Consider the following 16,924-nt stretch of genomic DNA (forward strand, 5'->3'; position numbering starts at 1 on the left):
GCGTATCCTATGAGACAAGCAATTACGCTGGTTTAAATACTGTTATGCTGAACACCAGCTGTCCATGTAGCTCCTCCCTTCTCTGTGTAGGAACTCAGAAGCTGGCAGTGTCCTTGCAGAAATTCCAAACAAATTGTGAGCAGTCTTCGCCTCTCTCTTTAAAAGCACAGTCCATAAGGGATAATTCAGGATATCATCACACAAATGAAATACAATGTTGGAAAATGCATGGACATGCACTTTGGTAGTAGAAATAAATGCACAGGTGATTTTCTAATTGGCAAGAAAATCCAGGAATCTCAGATGCAGAGGGACCTGGAAGTCCTTGGGCAGAACCCCCTGAAGGTTAAGTTGCTAGTTGAGTCAGTGGTGAGAAAGGCAAATGCCATGTTAGCATTCATTTCAAGATGTCCAAAATACAAGAGCAAGATTGATTCCAGAAATGAAAGAGGAACGTTTGATGGCTCTGGGTCTGTACTCGCTGGAATTCAGAAGGAAGAGGGGGGGATATCATTGAAATCTTTTGAATGTTGAAAGATCCAGACAGAGTAGATGTGGAAAGGATGTTTCCCATAGTGGTAGAGTCTAGGAAAAGAGGGCACAGCCTTAGGATAGAGGGGCTTCCTTTCAAAGCAGAGATTCCGTGCCTATTCTGGTATCTGTCCCCCACTTTTCCTTCGCTACATCGATGACTGCATTGGTGCTGCTTCCTGCACACATGCAGAACTCGTTGACTTTATTAACTTTGCCTCCAACTTTCACCCTGCCCTCAGGTTTACCTGGTCTATTTCTGACACCTCCCTCCCCTTTCTAGATCTTTCTGTCTCTGTCTCTGGAGACAGCTTATCCACTGATGTCTACTATAAGCCTACTGACTCTCACAGCTATCTGGACTATTCCTCTTCTCACCCTGTCTCTTGCAAAAACGCCATCCCCTTCTTGCAATTCCTCCGTCTCCGCCGCATCTGCTCTCAGGATGAGGCTTTTCATTCTAGGACGAGGGAGATGTCTTCCTTTTTTAAAGAAAGGGGCTGCCCTTCCTCCACTATCAACTCTGCTCTTAAACCCATCTCCCCCATTTCACACACATCTGCTCTCACTCCATCCTCCCGCCACCCCACTAGGAATAGGGTTCCCCGGTCCTCACCTACCACCCCACCAGCCTCCGGGTCCAACATATTATTCTCCGTAACTTCCGCCACCTCCAACGGGATCCCGCCACTAAGCACATCTTTCCCTCTCCACCTCTCTCTGCATTCCGCAGGGATCGCTCCCTTCACAACTCCCTTGTCCATTCGTCCCCCCCATCCCTCCCCACTGATCTCCCTCCTGGCACTTATCCGTGTAAGCGGAACAAGTGCTACACACGCCCTTACACTTCCTCCCTTACCATCATTCAGGGCCCCAAACAGTCCTTCCAGGTGAGGCAACACTTCACCTGTGAGTCGACTGGGGTGGTATACTGCGTCTGGTGCTCCCGATGTGGCCTTTTATATATTGGCGAGACCCGACGCAGACTGGGATACCACTTTGCTGAACATCTACGCTCTGTCCGCCAGAGAAAGCAGGATCTCCCAGTGGCCACACATTTTAATTCCACATCTCATTCCCATTCTGACATGTCCATCCACGGCCTCCTCTACTGTAAAGATGAAGCCACACTCAGATTGGAGGAACAATACCTTATATTCCGTCTAGGTAGCCTCCAACCTGATGGCATGAACATCAACTTCTCTAACTTCCGCTAAGGCCCCACCTCCCCCTCGTACCCCATCTGTTACTCATTTTTATGCACACATTCTTTCTCTCACTCTCCTTTTTCTCCCTCTGAACATACCTCTTGCCCATCCTCTGGGTTCCCCCCCCCTTGTCTTTCTTCCCGGACCTCCTGTCCCATGATCCTCTCGTATCCCCTTTTGCCTATCACCTGTCCAGCTCTTGGCTCTATCCCTCCCCCTCCTGTCTTCTCCTATCATTTTGGATCTCCCCCTCCCCCTCCAACTTTCAAATCCCTTACTCACTCTTCCTTCGGTTAGTCCTGACGAAGGGTCTCGGCCTGAAACGTCGACTGCACCTCTTCCTACAGATGCTGCCTGGCTTGCTGTGTTCACCAGCAACTTTGATGTGTGTTGCTTGAATTTCCAGCATCTGCAGAATTCCTGTTATGTGGAGAAATTTCTTTAGCCAAAGGCTGGTGAATTTGTTGCCACATGCAGCTGTGGAGGCCAGGTCATGGCATCAAAGGTTACAGGGAGAAGGCTGGGAACTGGGGTTGATGAGGAGATAGGAAAAAGGATCAGCCATGATTTTATGGCAGAGCAGATTCGATGGGCCAAGTGGCATAATTCTGCTCCTATGTCTTATGGTCTTATAGATTTCAGCGAGGCCTTTTGACATATTCCTACATGGGTGTGTAGTCGGTCAAGTCGCTTAGCATTCAGGATGAAGTAACCAATTAAATTCAACATTGCAGAAAATACTGGAGGAACTCAGCAAGCCAGGTAGCATCTATGGAAAAAAGTACAGTCAATGTTTTGGACCAAAACCCTTTGGCAGGAGTGGAGAAAAAAAGCTGAGGAGTAGATTTGAAAGGTGTAGGGAGTGGAGAGAAATGCCAGGTGATAGGGAAAAGGAGATGAGGAGAGCGGGGGAAAGGAGAATGTGGTCTGGTGAAGGGGGTGGGGAGCCTTTCCCAGAGGTTTGAGAAATCGATGTTCATGTCATCAGGTTTGAGGCACCCATACATTCCTCCACCCTGAATGTGGTCTCATCGCAACAGATGGGAATGGGAACAATGGGAATGGGAAGTGGAATTAAAATGGGTGGCCACTGGGAGACTTTTCTGGCGACTGGAGTGTAGGTGTTCAGCAAAGTGGTCTCCCAGTCTAAGTCTGGTCTCACCAATGTGCGAGAGGCCACACCGTTGCCTCACCTGGAAGGACTGTTTGGGGCCCTGAATGATAGTGAGGGAGGTGGTGTAGGGGCAGGTGTAGCACTTGTTCTACTTGCAGTGATAGGTGCCAGGAGGAAGATCAGTGGGGTGGAATAAATGGATAAGGGAGTTGCATAGGGAGCAATCCCTGAAGAAAGCAGAAAGTTGGGGGGAGGGAAATGTGTGTTTAGTGTTGGGGTCCAGTTGGAGGTGGCGGATGTTTTGGAGAATTATGTGCTGGACTCGGGGGCTGGTGAGGTGGTAGGCGAGGACAAGAGGAACCCTATCTACAAGAGGAAGGAAAGGGAAGTGCTGGAAATGGACCAGGTGAATTTGAGGGCCAGGTGGAAGTTGCAGGCAAAGTGGATGAAATCAATGGGTGCAGGAAGCAGCCCCATTGCAGTCATTGACATAGCGCAAGAAAAGTGCAGGATGGTTACTAGTGTAGGCTTGCAACCCAGACTGTTCCACATAGCCAGAGACAGACAGGCATAGCTGGGACCCATTCAAATGCCCATGACTGCCCCTTTTGTTTGAAGCAGGTGGGAGAACCCCAAGGATAAGTTATTTAGAGTGAGGACAAGTTCTGCTAGGCAGAGGAGAGTGGTGGTGGACGGAAACTGGTTGGGTCTAGTGTCCAGAAAGAAACGGAGAGCTTTGAGGCCTTCCTGTTGGGTATAGAGTCTGGACATCCATAGTAAAAATGATGATGATAGGGCCAGGGAACCTGAAATCCTTGAAAATATTAAGAGCATGAGAGATGTCACAGATATAGGTGGAAAGGGACTGAACCAGGGGGGATAAAACAGTTGAGGTATGCAGATATCAGTACAGTGGGGCAAGAACAAGATGAAACAATGGGCCTACCTGGACAAGCAGGTTTGTGGATTTTGGGTAGAAGGTGTAGGGTGTGGGAACTACGAGATTGGTGGTAGTGGATGGGAGTTCTCCAGAGTCAATAAGGTTGGTGATGGTGTGGGAGACAATGGCCTGGTATTTCTTAGTGGGGTCCTGTTTGAAGGGCAAGTGGAGGTGTCAAAGTTGGTGCTGGGCCTCAGCAAGGTAGAGATCAGTTCCCCAGATTACTACAGCACCTCCCTTATCTGAGAGTTTGATGGTGAGGTTAGGATTAGTGGAGGGAGTGAGAGCGGAGCATTCAGGAGTGAGGGTGGAATAGGAGAGAGGAGTGTTAAAGTCTAGATGGTTAATGTCCTGTCAGCAGTTGGCAATGAAAAGGTCCAGAGCAGGCAGAATACCAGGGCAGGGTGTCCAGGAAGAGGTTTGAAGACAGGAGAAGGGGTCATTGGTGTGACGTGGGGAGTCCTTGCTGAAGAAATAAGCTCAGAGACTGAGGCAGCAGAAAAAGCTCAGCATCATGGCAGGTGCAGATCTGAGGTGTGGGGCAAAAGTAAGGCCCTTACTGAGGACAGAACATTCTGGCTCAGAGAGGGGGAGGTTGGAGGGAATGATGAGAGCTAGGATCGGGGTGGGGGGGTGTTAAGGGGGTTGGTATCTTGGGAGAAGGGAGGTTTGGAGTGTTCAGGGATGGTGGGATGAGAGGACGATGGAGTCTCTGAAGACCCAGGAGCTGCTGGTGGGACCTGAGAGATACAGGATTGTGGAATGGTGGTGGGGAAGGAGAGACAGGCATTCCAGCAGCAGCAGGTGAAGACTTGGTCTGGAGGTCAAGACCAGAGTCAGAGGTGGAGGTTGCGCAATTGGCACTTTGGCCATGTCTGAGGTCGTTGGAACCTGCATCGATGGTGGAGGAGACTGTGTAGGGTCTGCTCTGGACTGTTAAGAGATCAGCAGCTGGGATCGCAGTCTGGAGGCATCCAGGTCAGCCGGCAGAGTCTACAGCTTGTGTGGTCTGAGACAGGTGACCTTCAATCCTTGCAGGATGTGAGAAAGTCAAAGAACCAGCGACTGAAATTGTGGATCGGGCAGTTATTTCATGGTACTGATTTGTAACGGGGGAACAGATCACACAGAATCCACACAAACAAGAGGTTTTGCACCTCAGATTTCACACATTTGGTGGGGCCAGAGACTGTCTTCCCTAGACTAATGTCACCAGCCAAACCTGTAGATAGGTAGCCAAAACTGCACCCAAATCAGGCCTTACCTGTCTCTTATATAACTTCAATATAACATCCCAAAGCCAGCACTCAATACTTCAATTTATGATGGCCAACATACACACAATACTGTTCAACTTGACCTCACCAAGTTGAGTTGTAGGGAAAAGTTGAATAAGATCAGCCTGAACAATAAGGTGATTATCAATAAATGTAGAGTTCAGTGTTTATGGATATGGTGAGAATACACAGACAACATTGTAACCACAGTCCTGTACATTGCTGGCTCACCTCAGTTAATGAAGGAGCAAGATTGGATTGGGATTGGTGCAGGTTTGAGTAGAGTGGACAACAAAATTAAGGCAGAGGTTGATAGATTCTTGATTAATCAAGACATGAAGGCTTAGTGAGAAACAGGGAAATAGGCCAAATGGCCTAATACTGCTGCTATATCTTGTGGTCTTAGGTCAGGACTTTTTTTCATTAGGGTGCACAGGAACTGAGAGCTTAGAAGTATATACTGTAGACAGGATTTTTGGCCTCAGGTTGGGCAAGACTAGGTTTGAAGGGATATGATCCAAGCACAGATAGATGCAGCAATGCAGATCAAGTTGGCCAAAAGGCCTGTGTGTGCTCCACAGACTGCAAATCCAATTTATCTATGTAAATTGTAAGTATAGCTGGATACTTTATTCCATGATCTCCCATGAGCATACCACTTCACTGCATTGCTACTTAAAAATAAAGTTCATTATTGCTGCACAGCCTTCAGGTCCCTCCCACAAAGATATGAAATGTGGATAAAACTGGATATTGCTGACATGTCAGTGATAGAATCTAGTTGAAGAAAATGGAAGGAGTCATTATGAGTTTAGTTAGCCAAAAATCAGTTTCCATTCTGGAAGGTTTAACACCTTTGTGCAAGACACTGGAATAGGTATCCCATCACCACACTCTTCATTCTTGCCGGATGCTTAGCTTGACCTTACAGAAGGTCTTGGATAGTTCTTACGTCCATTATGCCCAAACCCTAACCACCACCCCTTTGTTGAACCTGCTGTGTTCTCCCACCATTTTATTCTGGTACAGACTCCAGCACCTGTCATTTCTTCCATTTCCCCTCTACACTAAATATTATAGCCAGCAATCACAACTTTCCTTACAGACCACCCCACCCCCCACAGCCCTGACCAAAAACCCACAATAGGAAGCAACCAAGCTACAATAGTTTAAAAAAAATCAAATAGTACCAATCAGAAACAAGATATTTGACAAAATCTTTATTATCTACATGCTTTATATACTCAAGACCTGTTTGATCATTACAAAAACCAGAGAGAATGTATTAAAAATTACAATGCAGTTGAAACTGATTATGGCCCAGTCCAATTTAAAACCCACCACGCAGTCTCAAGACTAGATGCAGAGTTGATTCTTTCTGAATGTTGTAGTCAGAAAGGGTTCGTCCATCTTCCAACTGCTTCCCAGCAAAGATCAGTCGTTGTTGGTCTGGAGGTATACCTTCCTTGTCCTGAATTTTGGCCTTGACATTTTCTATGGTGTCACTTGGCTCCACCTCAAGGGTGATGGTCTTCCCAGTCAGAGTCTTCACAAAGATCTGCATTCCACCACGCAGTCTCAAGACTAGATGCAGAGTTGATTCTTTCTGAATGTTGTAGTCAGAAAGGGTTCGTCCATCTTCCAACTGCTTCCCAGCAAAGATCAGTCGTTGTTGGTCTGGAGGTATACCTTCCTTGTCCTGAATTTTGGCCTTGACATTTTCTATGGTGTCACTTGGCTCCACCTCAAGGGTGATGGTCTTCCCAGTCAGGGTCTTCACAAAGATCTGCATTCCACCACGCAGTCTCAAGACTAGATGCAGAGTTGATTCTTTCTGAATGTTGTAGTCAGAAAGGGTTCGTCCATCTTCCAACTGCTTCCCAGCAAAGATCAGTCGTTGTTGGTCTGGAGGTATACCTTCCTTGTCCTGAATTTTGGCCTTGACATTTTCTATGGTGTCACTTGGCTCCACCTCAAGGGTGATGGTCTTCCCGGTCAGGGTCTTCACAAAGATCTGCATTCCACCACGCAGTCTCAAGACTAGATGCAGAGTTGATTCTTTCTGAATGTTGTAGTCAGAAAGGGTTCGTCCATCTTCCAACTGCTTCCCAGCAAAAATCAGTCGTTGTTGGTCTGGAGGTATACCTTCCTTGTCCTGAATTTTGGCCTTGACATTTTCTATGGTGTCACTTGGCTCCACCTCAAGGGTGATGGTCTTCCCAGTCAGGGTCTTCACAAAGATCTGCATTCCACCACGCAGTCTCAGGACTAGATGCAGAGTTGATTCTTTCTGAATGTTGTAGTCAGAAAGGGTTCGTCCATCTTCCAACTGCTTCCCAGCAAAGATCAGTCGTTGTTGGTCTGGAGGTATACCTTCCTTGTCCTGAATTTTAGCCTTGACATTTTCTATGGTGTCACTTGGCTCCACCTCAAGGGTGATGGTCTTCCCAGTCAGGGTCTTCACAAAGATCTGCATTTTGAACTGAATTATAAAATACAGCCAGTTTTAGTAATTAAGCTTTTTTAAACCCCAACAAAAAAGACAAAACAAAACCAATCTTTCAGGCCACGATGTCGTACTGACCTTTTATTCTACTCTAGGATCAATATAATTTTCACTATGACATTTTTTCATTCATGCACCCGAGTCTCTTAAATGTTACAAATATAACTTTCTTGACTACCACCCCAACAGTATGTTGCATTGACATAGCACTATATACAAAACACTTAACAATCGCAATTCACCCCAAATTCATACCCCCTCCCCCACCATATTCACCATTCCTGCCCTGGGATATAAGTCTGCTGCCTACTTAATCGACACCCATCATCTGATATGTTTATTTCGTCACCTGTCCCCTTCAGCTCACAATGTTGTGTCAAACTTTTAACCTACTCCAAGATCAATCTAGCCCTTCACTCCCATGCAACATTCCATTTTTCTTTCATCCATGCACCTTTTCAAAAGTTTAAATGGCCCTAAAGCATTAGCCATCATCCCTGGCAGCATTTTCCACATCCACCATTGTGTTAAATATCCCACCTCAAAGTAAATCCAAAATTCAAAATATCAAACTGCACCACCCTATACAACCTTCAGATTCATTCCTGCAAGCACACTCAGCAAATTTATAGAATAGTAATTAACAGGATCAAAAGATCAACTACAGTGTAGAAAACAAACTGCCAATGCAAGTATAATGAACAAGAACACAAAATAACAAGATAAAGAGTTTTTGAAGTGGTTGTGAGAACATCTTGGTGGACAGGCAGCTGAGTGTAGTTATCCCCTCAAGAGCCTAATGGTTGTGGAGTAACTATTCTTGAAGTTGGTGGTGCAAGTTCTGAGACTCTTGTACCTCTTGACATCTGATCTATACTTTCTGCAATTAACTTGAATATTATGGCTTCTCATTAGTCATTTCCACCCTAGGAAAAAAAGTCACTAGCTGTCCACTACCAATGCCACCTTTCTAAACCACCTCTCCTCATCATTTGCTCAAAAGAGTGAAGCTCTAGATCGTTCAATATTTCCTCACAAGACATGCTCTCCAATTCAGAAAACATGCAATTCCTGCATCTTTGCTTATGCTTTCACATCTTTCCTATAAGGTGACCAAAACTGTTGTCTATCTAGTGTTTTATAGAGCTGCAACCTGATTGCTTGAACTCAATCCCCTAAATAATTATATATACATTCACCAGTCTAAAGACCAAATTACTGCAAGACTTAGCACGCTCTAGATGCTTGCTCACCAACCTAGCAAAGTGTAGAGCAGCCACTCTCAGTCCTACTCCCCAGTGTTTAACAACTCTTTTCACTCCAAGGCCACATTTTATCTCTATACTCCTGCTCCCTCTGACCTTCCCCCACGCCCACCTACTCAGGCCCCAGAGCCCTATTTCCCATCCCTTCCTTATTAACTCACTGCCACGGGATCTCACCAAACTAGTCATCGCCCCGGTCTTTAATGCGTTCCCGCACACTCACCTGCCTCCATCTCATCCTCTCTCTCCCCCCCCCCCCCCAGCACGGTTCCTCAGACGCTACTGGCTCCCGGGTCCGTCCCTTCCCAATCGCTCAGTGCCTCTCCTCCCTAGCTCTCACCTATTCTCCAGTCCCCGGCACGTAGCCTGCGCGACCCAAACAGCATCGCTGATGGGCGCGATCCCTCACCCTCTCCAGAGCCAGCGACAGCCAAGCCACGCTCTCCGCTAATCGCTTACATTCTCTTCCTGTCACCCGCACCCGCTGTTGTTGTTGTTGCCGCCGGCTTTTAGCCCTCACCTCTTTCGCTCGATCACCCGCCGCTCCTCAGCGATGGCGTTCACTGGCGACTGCGCCCAACCTTCCTCTTTTATAAGCAGCAACCGTTTTACTCCTCACCTGGTTCCTCCGCACTGTATGTAGTCCCTAAATTTGTTTTCGTGAAAATTCACCTAATATTTCTGAACGAAATATTTCACAATTTGTTCAGAAATATTTATTTATACGATAAAATATAATTAAATCTTAAATTCGCTCTCTTAATTGTAATAAAGTTTCGCGCATTGATTTTTTAATGTAAGTGGTGCGTAACCACACAGCTTTGCCCCCGCCTTGACGGTGATTGGATGAAGTCTCGTTTGAGTTTGTGATTGGTGGAGGTAATTTACGTGTCAATAATCGTAGATCATAGTTACAGTTAGCCAATCAGCAGCCAACATATCAGGATGTCGTCATTGCGCGTGATCCTCCCGTGTAGTGACCATGAGTCAGCAGGCGGGGGAGGTGAGGGTGTGTTGTAGATGAGGAGTTAGGTTGGAGAGGTGGGTAGGTGAGGTAGTACATGGGGTACAGGTGGGGGAGGGAAACGGGTGGTAGCGGGGTGGGAACCAGAGTGAAGGGACTCAAGAAAAATGGTAAAGAAAAACAGTCAGCGTGCAGTCAGACTGTCAGGAAGGACAGGCAGATGACTATCAGTGCATTAGGGATGCACGATCAAATGGGGTAGCAAATACAGTACTCAAAGTGTTAAATAAGAGAGCTATAATATCTGTGAATCAATCGATCAAGCATCATCCATAAATTTGTTATATTGCTACTTTTAATTCTGGTTTTATGGCTGTCATGCATCTGAGTTGCGCTTTTGTACTGCTGGACATTGTATTGGCTGGTTACTCGATTTTATTTATTGTTTATTTTTGTTTTATAGCATTGACTATGAGAGTTGCAAACTCATTTTCGCTGTATTGGTGCATGACAAATTGTACTATACAATGACAATAAAGATATTTCATTCATATCTCAATGCATGGAGTATAAGGTAGATGATCTTGTTGCAATATTACAGATTGTCAGGTATGACGTTGTGGCCATCACTAAATCGTGGCTGAAGGATGGTTGTAGTTGGGAGCTAAATATCCAAGGTTACATGTTATATCAAAGGGAAAGGAAGGTAGGCAGAGGGGGTGGCGTGGCTCTGCTGGTAAAGAATGGTATCAAGTCAGTAGAAAGATGTGACATAGGATTGGAAGATGTTGAATCCTTGTGGGCTGAGTTAAGAAACTGCAAGGGTAAAAGGACTCTGATGGCAGTTATATACAGGCCTCCCAACAGTGGCTGGAACGTGGACCACAGATTACAACAAGAAATAGAAAAGCCATGTCAAAGGGGCGATGTTAGTCATGGGAGATTTTAACATGCAGGTCAGTTGGGAAAATCAGGATGGTAATGGATCCCAAGTGAGTGAGTTTGTTGGATGCCTTTGAGTTGGCTTTTTAAGAGCAGTTTATCGGTGAGCCTACTGGGCTGTTAGGAAGCTTAAGGTAGAAGAACTCTTAGGAGCCCATGTTCATGATATGATTGAGTTCAACTTGGAACTTGAAAGGGAGAAGGTAAAGTCTGACGTGGCAAAATTTCAGTGGAGTAAAAGAAATTACAGTGGTATGAGAAGGGAGTTGGCCAAAGTAAAATTAGAAGGAGACAGCAGAGCAGCAAGGGATGAATTCCTGGAAAAAAAATGAAGAAGGTGCAGGTGTATTCCAAAAACAAAGAAATACTCAAATGACAAAATAGTACAGCCTTAGCTGACAAGGGAAGTCAAAGCTAATGTCAAAGCAAAGAGACGACATAGAACAAAGCAAAAATTAGTGGGAAGATAGGGGATTGGGAAGCTTTTAAAAACTTACAGAGAGCAACTAAAAGTATCATGAGGAGGGAAAAGATGAAATATGAAAGCAGGCTGGCTATCAAAGTGGATAGTAAAAGCTTTTCAAGTAGGTAAAAAAAAGAGACGAGAATGCATATAGGACTGCTAGAAAATAAGACGGAATAAAGAGGAACGAGGAGATGGCAGATGAACTGTATGAGTATCTTCACCGTGGAAGACTCTGGCAGAGTGCTGGATGTTGAAGGGTGAGTGCAGTTACTAATACAAGGGAGAAGGTGCTCCAAAAGCGGAAAGACCTAAGGGTATGTATGTCACCCAGACCAGATGAACTGCACCCTGGGATCTGAAAGAGGTAGCAGTAGAGATGGTGGGTGCATTAGTAATGATCTTTTGAAAATCATTGGACTGTGGCATGGTGCCAGAGGACTGGAAAACTGCAAATATCACTCCACTCTTTAAGAAAGGAAGAAGGCAGCAGAAAGGAAATTATAGACCAGTTAGCCTGACCTCAGTGGTTGGGAAGATGTTGGAGTCAATTGTTAAGGAGGAGGTTGGTGACACAGGATAGATAGGACAAAGTCAGCATGGTTTCCATAAGGGAAAATCTTGCCTGACAAATCTTTTGGAATTCTTTGAGGAGATTACAAGAAGGATAGATAAACATAGAAACATAGAAAATAGGTGCAGGAGTAGGCCATTCGGCCCTTCGAGCCTGCACCACCATTTATTATGATCATGGCTGTTCATCCAACTCAGAACACCGCCCCAGCCTTCGCCCCATACCCCCTGATCCCCGTAGCCACAAGGGCCATATCTAACTCCCTCTTAAATATAGCCAATGAACTGACCTCAACTGTTTCCTGTGGCAGAGAATTCCACAGACTCACCACTCTCTGTGTGAAGAAGTTTTTCCTAATCTCGGTCCTAAAAGGCTTCCCCTTTATCCTCAAACTGTGACCCCTTGTTCTGGACTTCCCCAACATCGGGAACAATCTTCCTGCATCTAGCCTGTCCAATCCCTTTAGGATTTTATATGTTTCAATCAGATCCCCCCTCAATCTTCTAAATTCCAACGAGTTGTTGTATATTTGGACTTTCAAAAGGCCTTTGACAGGGTGCCACGCATGAGGCTGCTTACCAAATTGGGAGTCCATGGTATTACAGGAAAGTTACTGGCATGGTTAGATCATTGGCCGATTGATAGCAGGCAGTGAATGGGAATAAAAGAATTATCTGCTGGTTGACTGCCAGTGACTAGTGGTGTTCTGCAGGGATTGGTGTTGGGACCACTTATTTTTATTCTGTATGTCAATGATTTAGATGATGAAATAGATGGCTTTGTTGCAAGTTTGCACAAGATATAAAGGTTGGTGGAGGGGCAGGTAGTGTTGAGGAAACAGGTAGGCTGTAGAAGGCCATGAACAGATAGGGAGACTGGACAAAACAGTGGCAAATGAAATACAATGTTGGAAAATCCATGGTCATAAACCTTGGACAGACTGGTGAATGGAGCTGAGGGGAATAAAGGATCAGCCATGATTGAATGGTAGAGCAGACTTGATGGGCCAAATGGCCTACTTCTGCTCCTGTGTCTTGTGGACCTGTTGTGAGTGGAAGGTGACTGGTGAGGTTGTGGATGGGGAAATGGTGGGACAGTTGACAGGTTGTTATGTGGGGGGGGGGGAATGGTGTTGAGGTGACTAGTTTTTGCTGGGGTGTGGTGACAGATGAACAGAGGAGACAAAGAAGGGGAAATGAAGAAATAATGGAGGGGAGAGAGACACTGGCAAACCAGGAAAGGTCACAGTGGCAGTGTTTATTTTAGCCTGACCTACTAGGTTCTGTTTTGATTTCAATCATGAAGTCTTTGGTCTCTCCACCTTGTAAGTTTTATTAGTTCTTCCACTGTGGCATTCAGACCCTTCTGATCACCAATAACTTACAGCTGAAGGATTTTAAAAAATTATTTTACATTATATCCTCGTGTGTACTTTCTCATTAATATACCCTGTCTTGTATCTCCCTGAAATTTCTGTGTCCTTTGCACAGCCCAGCTTTACAAATTTGTGTGTACATAACACTTGATCACTTTGTCCAAAATAATGGTACAAATTGTGAACAACTGGCACTCCGTTACTGATTCTTGTGACATTCTGCTGGGTACAGCCTTCCAGCTCTACAATGGGGCATGTAAATTCTCAAGCCTCTGCTTCTACTGGATCTCTTTCCCAAATGTTTTCACTTTATGTAATCTGTTCAGTGGTATTCTGGAAATCGAATTATACTGCAATACAGTGTAGACTTTTGATCCCCTTACGTAGGAATAAAACTTAAAAGTATCACTGAAATAGTAGAGGGAATTCATCAGGTTAATTGCTGGACCAAGAGTGCTCTCCTACTATAGAGACTAAGGTTGGGTCTGGAAGATGAAGGATCACCTTTCTCAAGCATATCCTAGGAGGGTATGACAGGTAGATGCCGAGATGTTTTCAACAGCGGGAGAGCCTTGAACATGGGGACATAACTATAAGAGAACAGCCAGCCATTTAAAACTAAAGAAATTTCTCTTCAGAGGTGGTAACTCTCTGGAATGCTTTGGCCCTGCTGGTGATGGAAGCTTGATTATTAAAGTTAATAACATATGATAAACCAAGGATATAAGAGTGTAGTGAAACAATACAGAGGAAGAGTTGAAGCCAGCCATTATTATTAAGTAGCGGGGCAGGCTTGCATGTCCTGATGGCCAATTCAAACTCCTACTTTCATGTAATGGCAGCAGCGGGAAGGGAGCCTGGCCTGGATGGAGGGGTCTTTGATGATGGATGCTACTTTCTTGTGACAGCGCTCTGTGTAAATGTGTTCAATGGTGGGGAGGGCTGAGCCACATCCACTACTTTTTGTAGGTTTCTTCATTCAAGGGTATTGGTGTTTCCATACCAAGCTGTGATACAGCCAGTCAATATCTGCTTTATCACACATCTGTATATTTTTGTAAAAGTTTTAAATGACATGCCAAATCTTTACAGACTTCAAAGAAAGTGAAGGTGCTGCTGTGCTTTCTTTGTAAGCTGAACAAGAGAGGCCTTCTGGTAGTAATTAATAAAGTTATATTAATATATAATCATGCTCTTTATGGAACTTGAGCTTTTAAGTTGACCCAGGCGTACATTTAGCAAGCATTGTAAATATGTTAACTGTTGTCTTGGTGCGTGAAAACTGAAAAGTGAAAATTGACTTGACCTCAGTGGCAACTCTCATATAGAAATCATCATATCACAACAAAGATTGTTTTTTCCAAGACCCAACTTTAACGACCGCTGTATATACCTCGAAACCTGACTTCCTTGAATTTGTGACAACCTCTCAGCTGACACTCAGGTCAGCTGCTAGGCTAAGGTGCCAGTGCATAGATGCTAGATTCCAGAGTGAATCAGATTTATTATTAACAGACATATGATGTGAAGTTTGCTCTGTTGTGACAGCAGTACAGTGTAGTCATTAAATTGCTGTAAATTCCACAAATTAGTAGCCAACTGTTCTATGATCCATGAGTCTATCCAGAGAGAATACCATTTTTTTTTTCTCTTTCACAAATGCTGATTCACTGGCTAAGTTCTTCCAGCATTTTGTTTTTTGTTTAAGGAAGAAAGTCAATAGGCCTTCTGGAAATGCAGCTGAGTTCATTGTAGGAAATGAAGAGGAGGAGGAGGAGCTCAGAAAGACAAGGGAGGTGCCAGAGAACTGGAGAATGGCAAATGTCATCCAGGAAGTAGTGCACAGATATTTCCAGAAAACCAAAGCCTGTCAGTTCAACCTCAGTGCTGGAGAACCTTCTAGAAAATAATAAGCTGAGGGGAAAAACAGCAGTTAATAAAACAGGGCTGTAACAGATTATTTTTAAAGGTCATATGTGACCAACCTTATAGAATATTTTGATGTGTTTTCAAAAAAGGAACCTCTTCCTGGAGATGCTGCCTGGCCTGCTGCGTTCACCAGCAACTTTGATGTGTGCCACGTGTAAGGGAGTTAATTTTAGTGTACTGTTCACAGAAAGAATTCAGACACAAATTATGCAAGATATCTGGTGTATTTCATAAAGAATAGAAAATGGCAATGACTCGGCCCTGACTCATTAGCTGAGTCAGGGTTCAGTTATTCTGATCAAAGGGTTCAAAAAACATTAACTTTGTTTCTCTTCCACAGATCCTATCTGACTCAAATATTTCCAGAAATTTCTGTTAATCTGTGTTTCTACACTGTACGCTTAACATGATGTATATATTCCAGGCACTCAAATACCTCACAACCATTTTTACGTCAAAACTATTTTTTAAAAATTAAGATCTACAGTTTGTTGATTTTCTTCTTACTTTTTTTGATTGGTACAGAGAGCAGCTTCTTGCTCTGTTAATTCTACCCCAGGTCCCAGGAACATAGTGTATTAATTCCACTCTATAATCTCTTTCCTGCAAATGTCTGTCTGAAAAACCAATCCAATTATTTCTCAAAAACTCTAACTGACTATTTTCACTTGCCTTACACATGATGGGTTTCAGCTTATTCTTTAACTCTTTTTAACGCTTAACCTAGTTAAGGATTTCCTGCACTGTTCGCTTTACACCTATGACTGTGAGGTGAAGCAAAGCTCCAATGCCATTTTCAAGTTTGTTGACGAGACTACTGTCATAGGCTGAATCGAAGGCGGTGACAAATCAGTATATAGAAGAGAGATGGAAATTCCAACTTGAGTGGTGCCACAACAACAAGCCTTTACTTAATGTCAGCAAGATCAAGGAGCTAATTATTGACTTCAGGAGGAGGAAAGCAAAGGTCCATGAGCCAGTTTTCATTGGAGGATCAGAAGTGGAAAGGATTAACACCTTTAAATTCCGTGGTGTCGTCATTTCAGAAGACCTGTTCTGGGCCCAGCATGTAAGTGCAATTATGAAGAAAGCATGGCAGCACCTCTAGTTCCTGAGGAGTCTGCAAAGATTTGGCATGACATCTAAAACTTTGACAATCTTCTAAAGATGTGTGGTGGAGAGTATATTGACTGGCTGCATCACAGCCTGGTATGGAACTAACAATGTCCTATAAAAAGTAGTGGTTACAGCCCAGTCCATCACGGGTAAAGTCCTCCCCACCATTGAGCACATCTACACAGAGCATGTCGCAAGAAAGCAGCATCCATCATCAGGGACCCCAACTACTCAGGTCATGCTGTCTTCTCACTGCTGCCATTAGGAAGAAGGTACAGGATCCTCAGGACTCCATCACCTGGTTCAGGAACAGTTATTACCCCTCAACCATCAAGCTCTTGAACCAAAGGGGATAACTTCACTCAACTTCACTTGCTCATCACTGAAATGTTCCCACAACCTATGGATTCACTTTCAAGGACTCTTCATCTCATATTCTCGATATTTATTGCTTATTTATTTATAATTATTATTTCTTTCTTTTGTATTTGCAGTTTGTTGTTTTTTTGCACACTGTTGCACTCATTTAGTGCAGACTTTCATTGATTCTATTATGGTTATTATTCTATATGAATTTATTGAGTTTACCTGCAAGAAAATGAATCACATGGTTGTATATGTTGAAATATGTACTTTGATAATAAAGTTACTTTTAACTTTTATAATTACCCTGCACATCTCTTTATACCTTTTGCCCAGAATTTTAAATTTGTGACCCGC

General features: G+C 44.2%; 2 protein-coding genes across 5 annotated transcripts in view; both read right to left on the reverse strand.

Moving 5' to 3' along the window:
* Window positions 1-6,275: 6,275 nt before the first annotated feature.
* LOC140187538 (polyubiquitin-C) lies at window positions 6,276-9,450 on the reverse strand. Of its 3 annotated transcripts, none has more exons than XM_072242909.1 (2): window positions 9,362-9,450; window positions 6,276-7,552 (listed from the first exon to the last, which is right to left on the reverse strand). In XM_072242909.1, exon 2 carries the CDS (start codon window positions 7,544-7,546, stop codon window positions 6,401-6,403), a length of 1,146 nt encoding a protein of 381 aa, XP_072099010.1. In that variant the 5' UTR covers window positions 7,547-7,552; window positions 9,362-9,450; the 3' UTR covers window positions 6,276-6,400. The 3 variants fall into 3 exon arrangements, with proteins under 3 accessions (XP_072099010.1, XP_072099011.1, XP_072099012.1); XM_072242910.1 differs by having other exon boundaries at window positions 9,301-9,392; XM_072242911.1 differs by lacking the exon at window positions 9,362-9,450 and adding an exon at window positions 9,182-9,259.
* Window position 9,451: 1 nt separating this feature from the next.
* Window positions 9,452-16,924, reverse strand: part of pigl (phosphatidylinositol glycan anchor biosynthesis, class L) — a 168,209-nt gene continuing 160,736 nt past the window's right edge. The window contains exon 7 of one of the 2 annotated variants that reach the window (XM_072242914.1): window positions 9,452-9,522. In XM_072242914.1, coding sequence (XP_072099015.1) covers window positions 9,510-9,522 — 13 coding nt within the window. In that variant the 3' untranslated portion in view covers window positions 9,452-9,509. The remainder of the gene's footprint in view (window positions 9,523-16,924) is intronic. The other variant, XR_011883116.1, reaches the window with a different exon arrangement.

Source organism: Mobula birostris, chromosome 25, assembly GCF_030028105.1.
Source record: "Mobula birostris isolate sMobBir1 chromosome 25, sMobBir1.hap1, whole genome shotgun sequence".
Lineage (NCBI taxonomy): Eukaryota > Metazoa > Chordata > Chondrichthyes > Myliobatiformes > Myliobatidae > Mobula > Mobula birostris.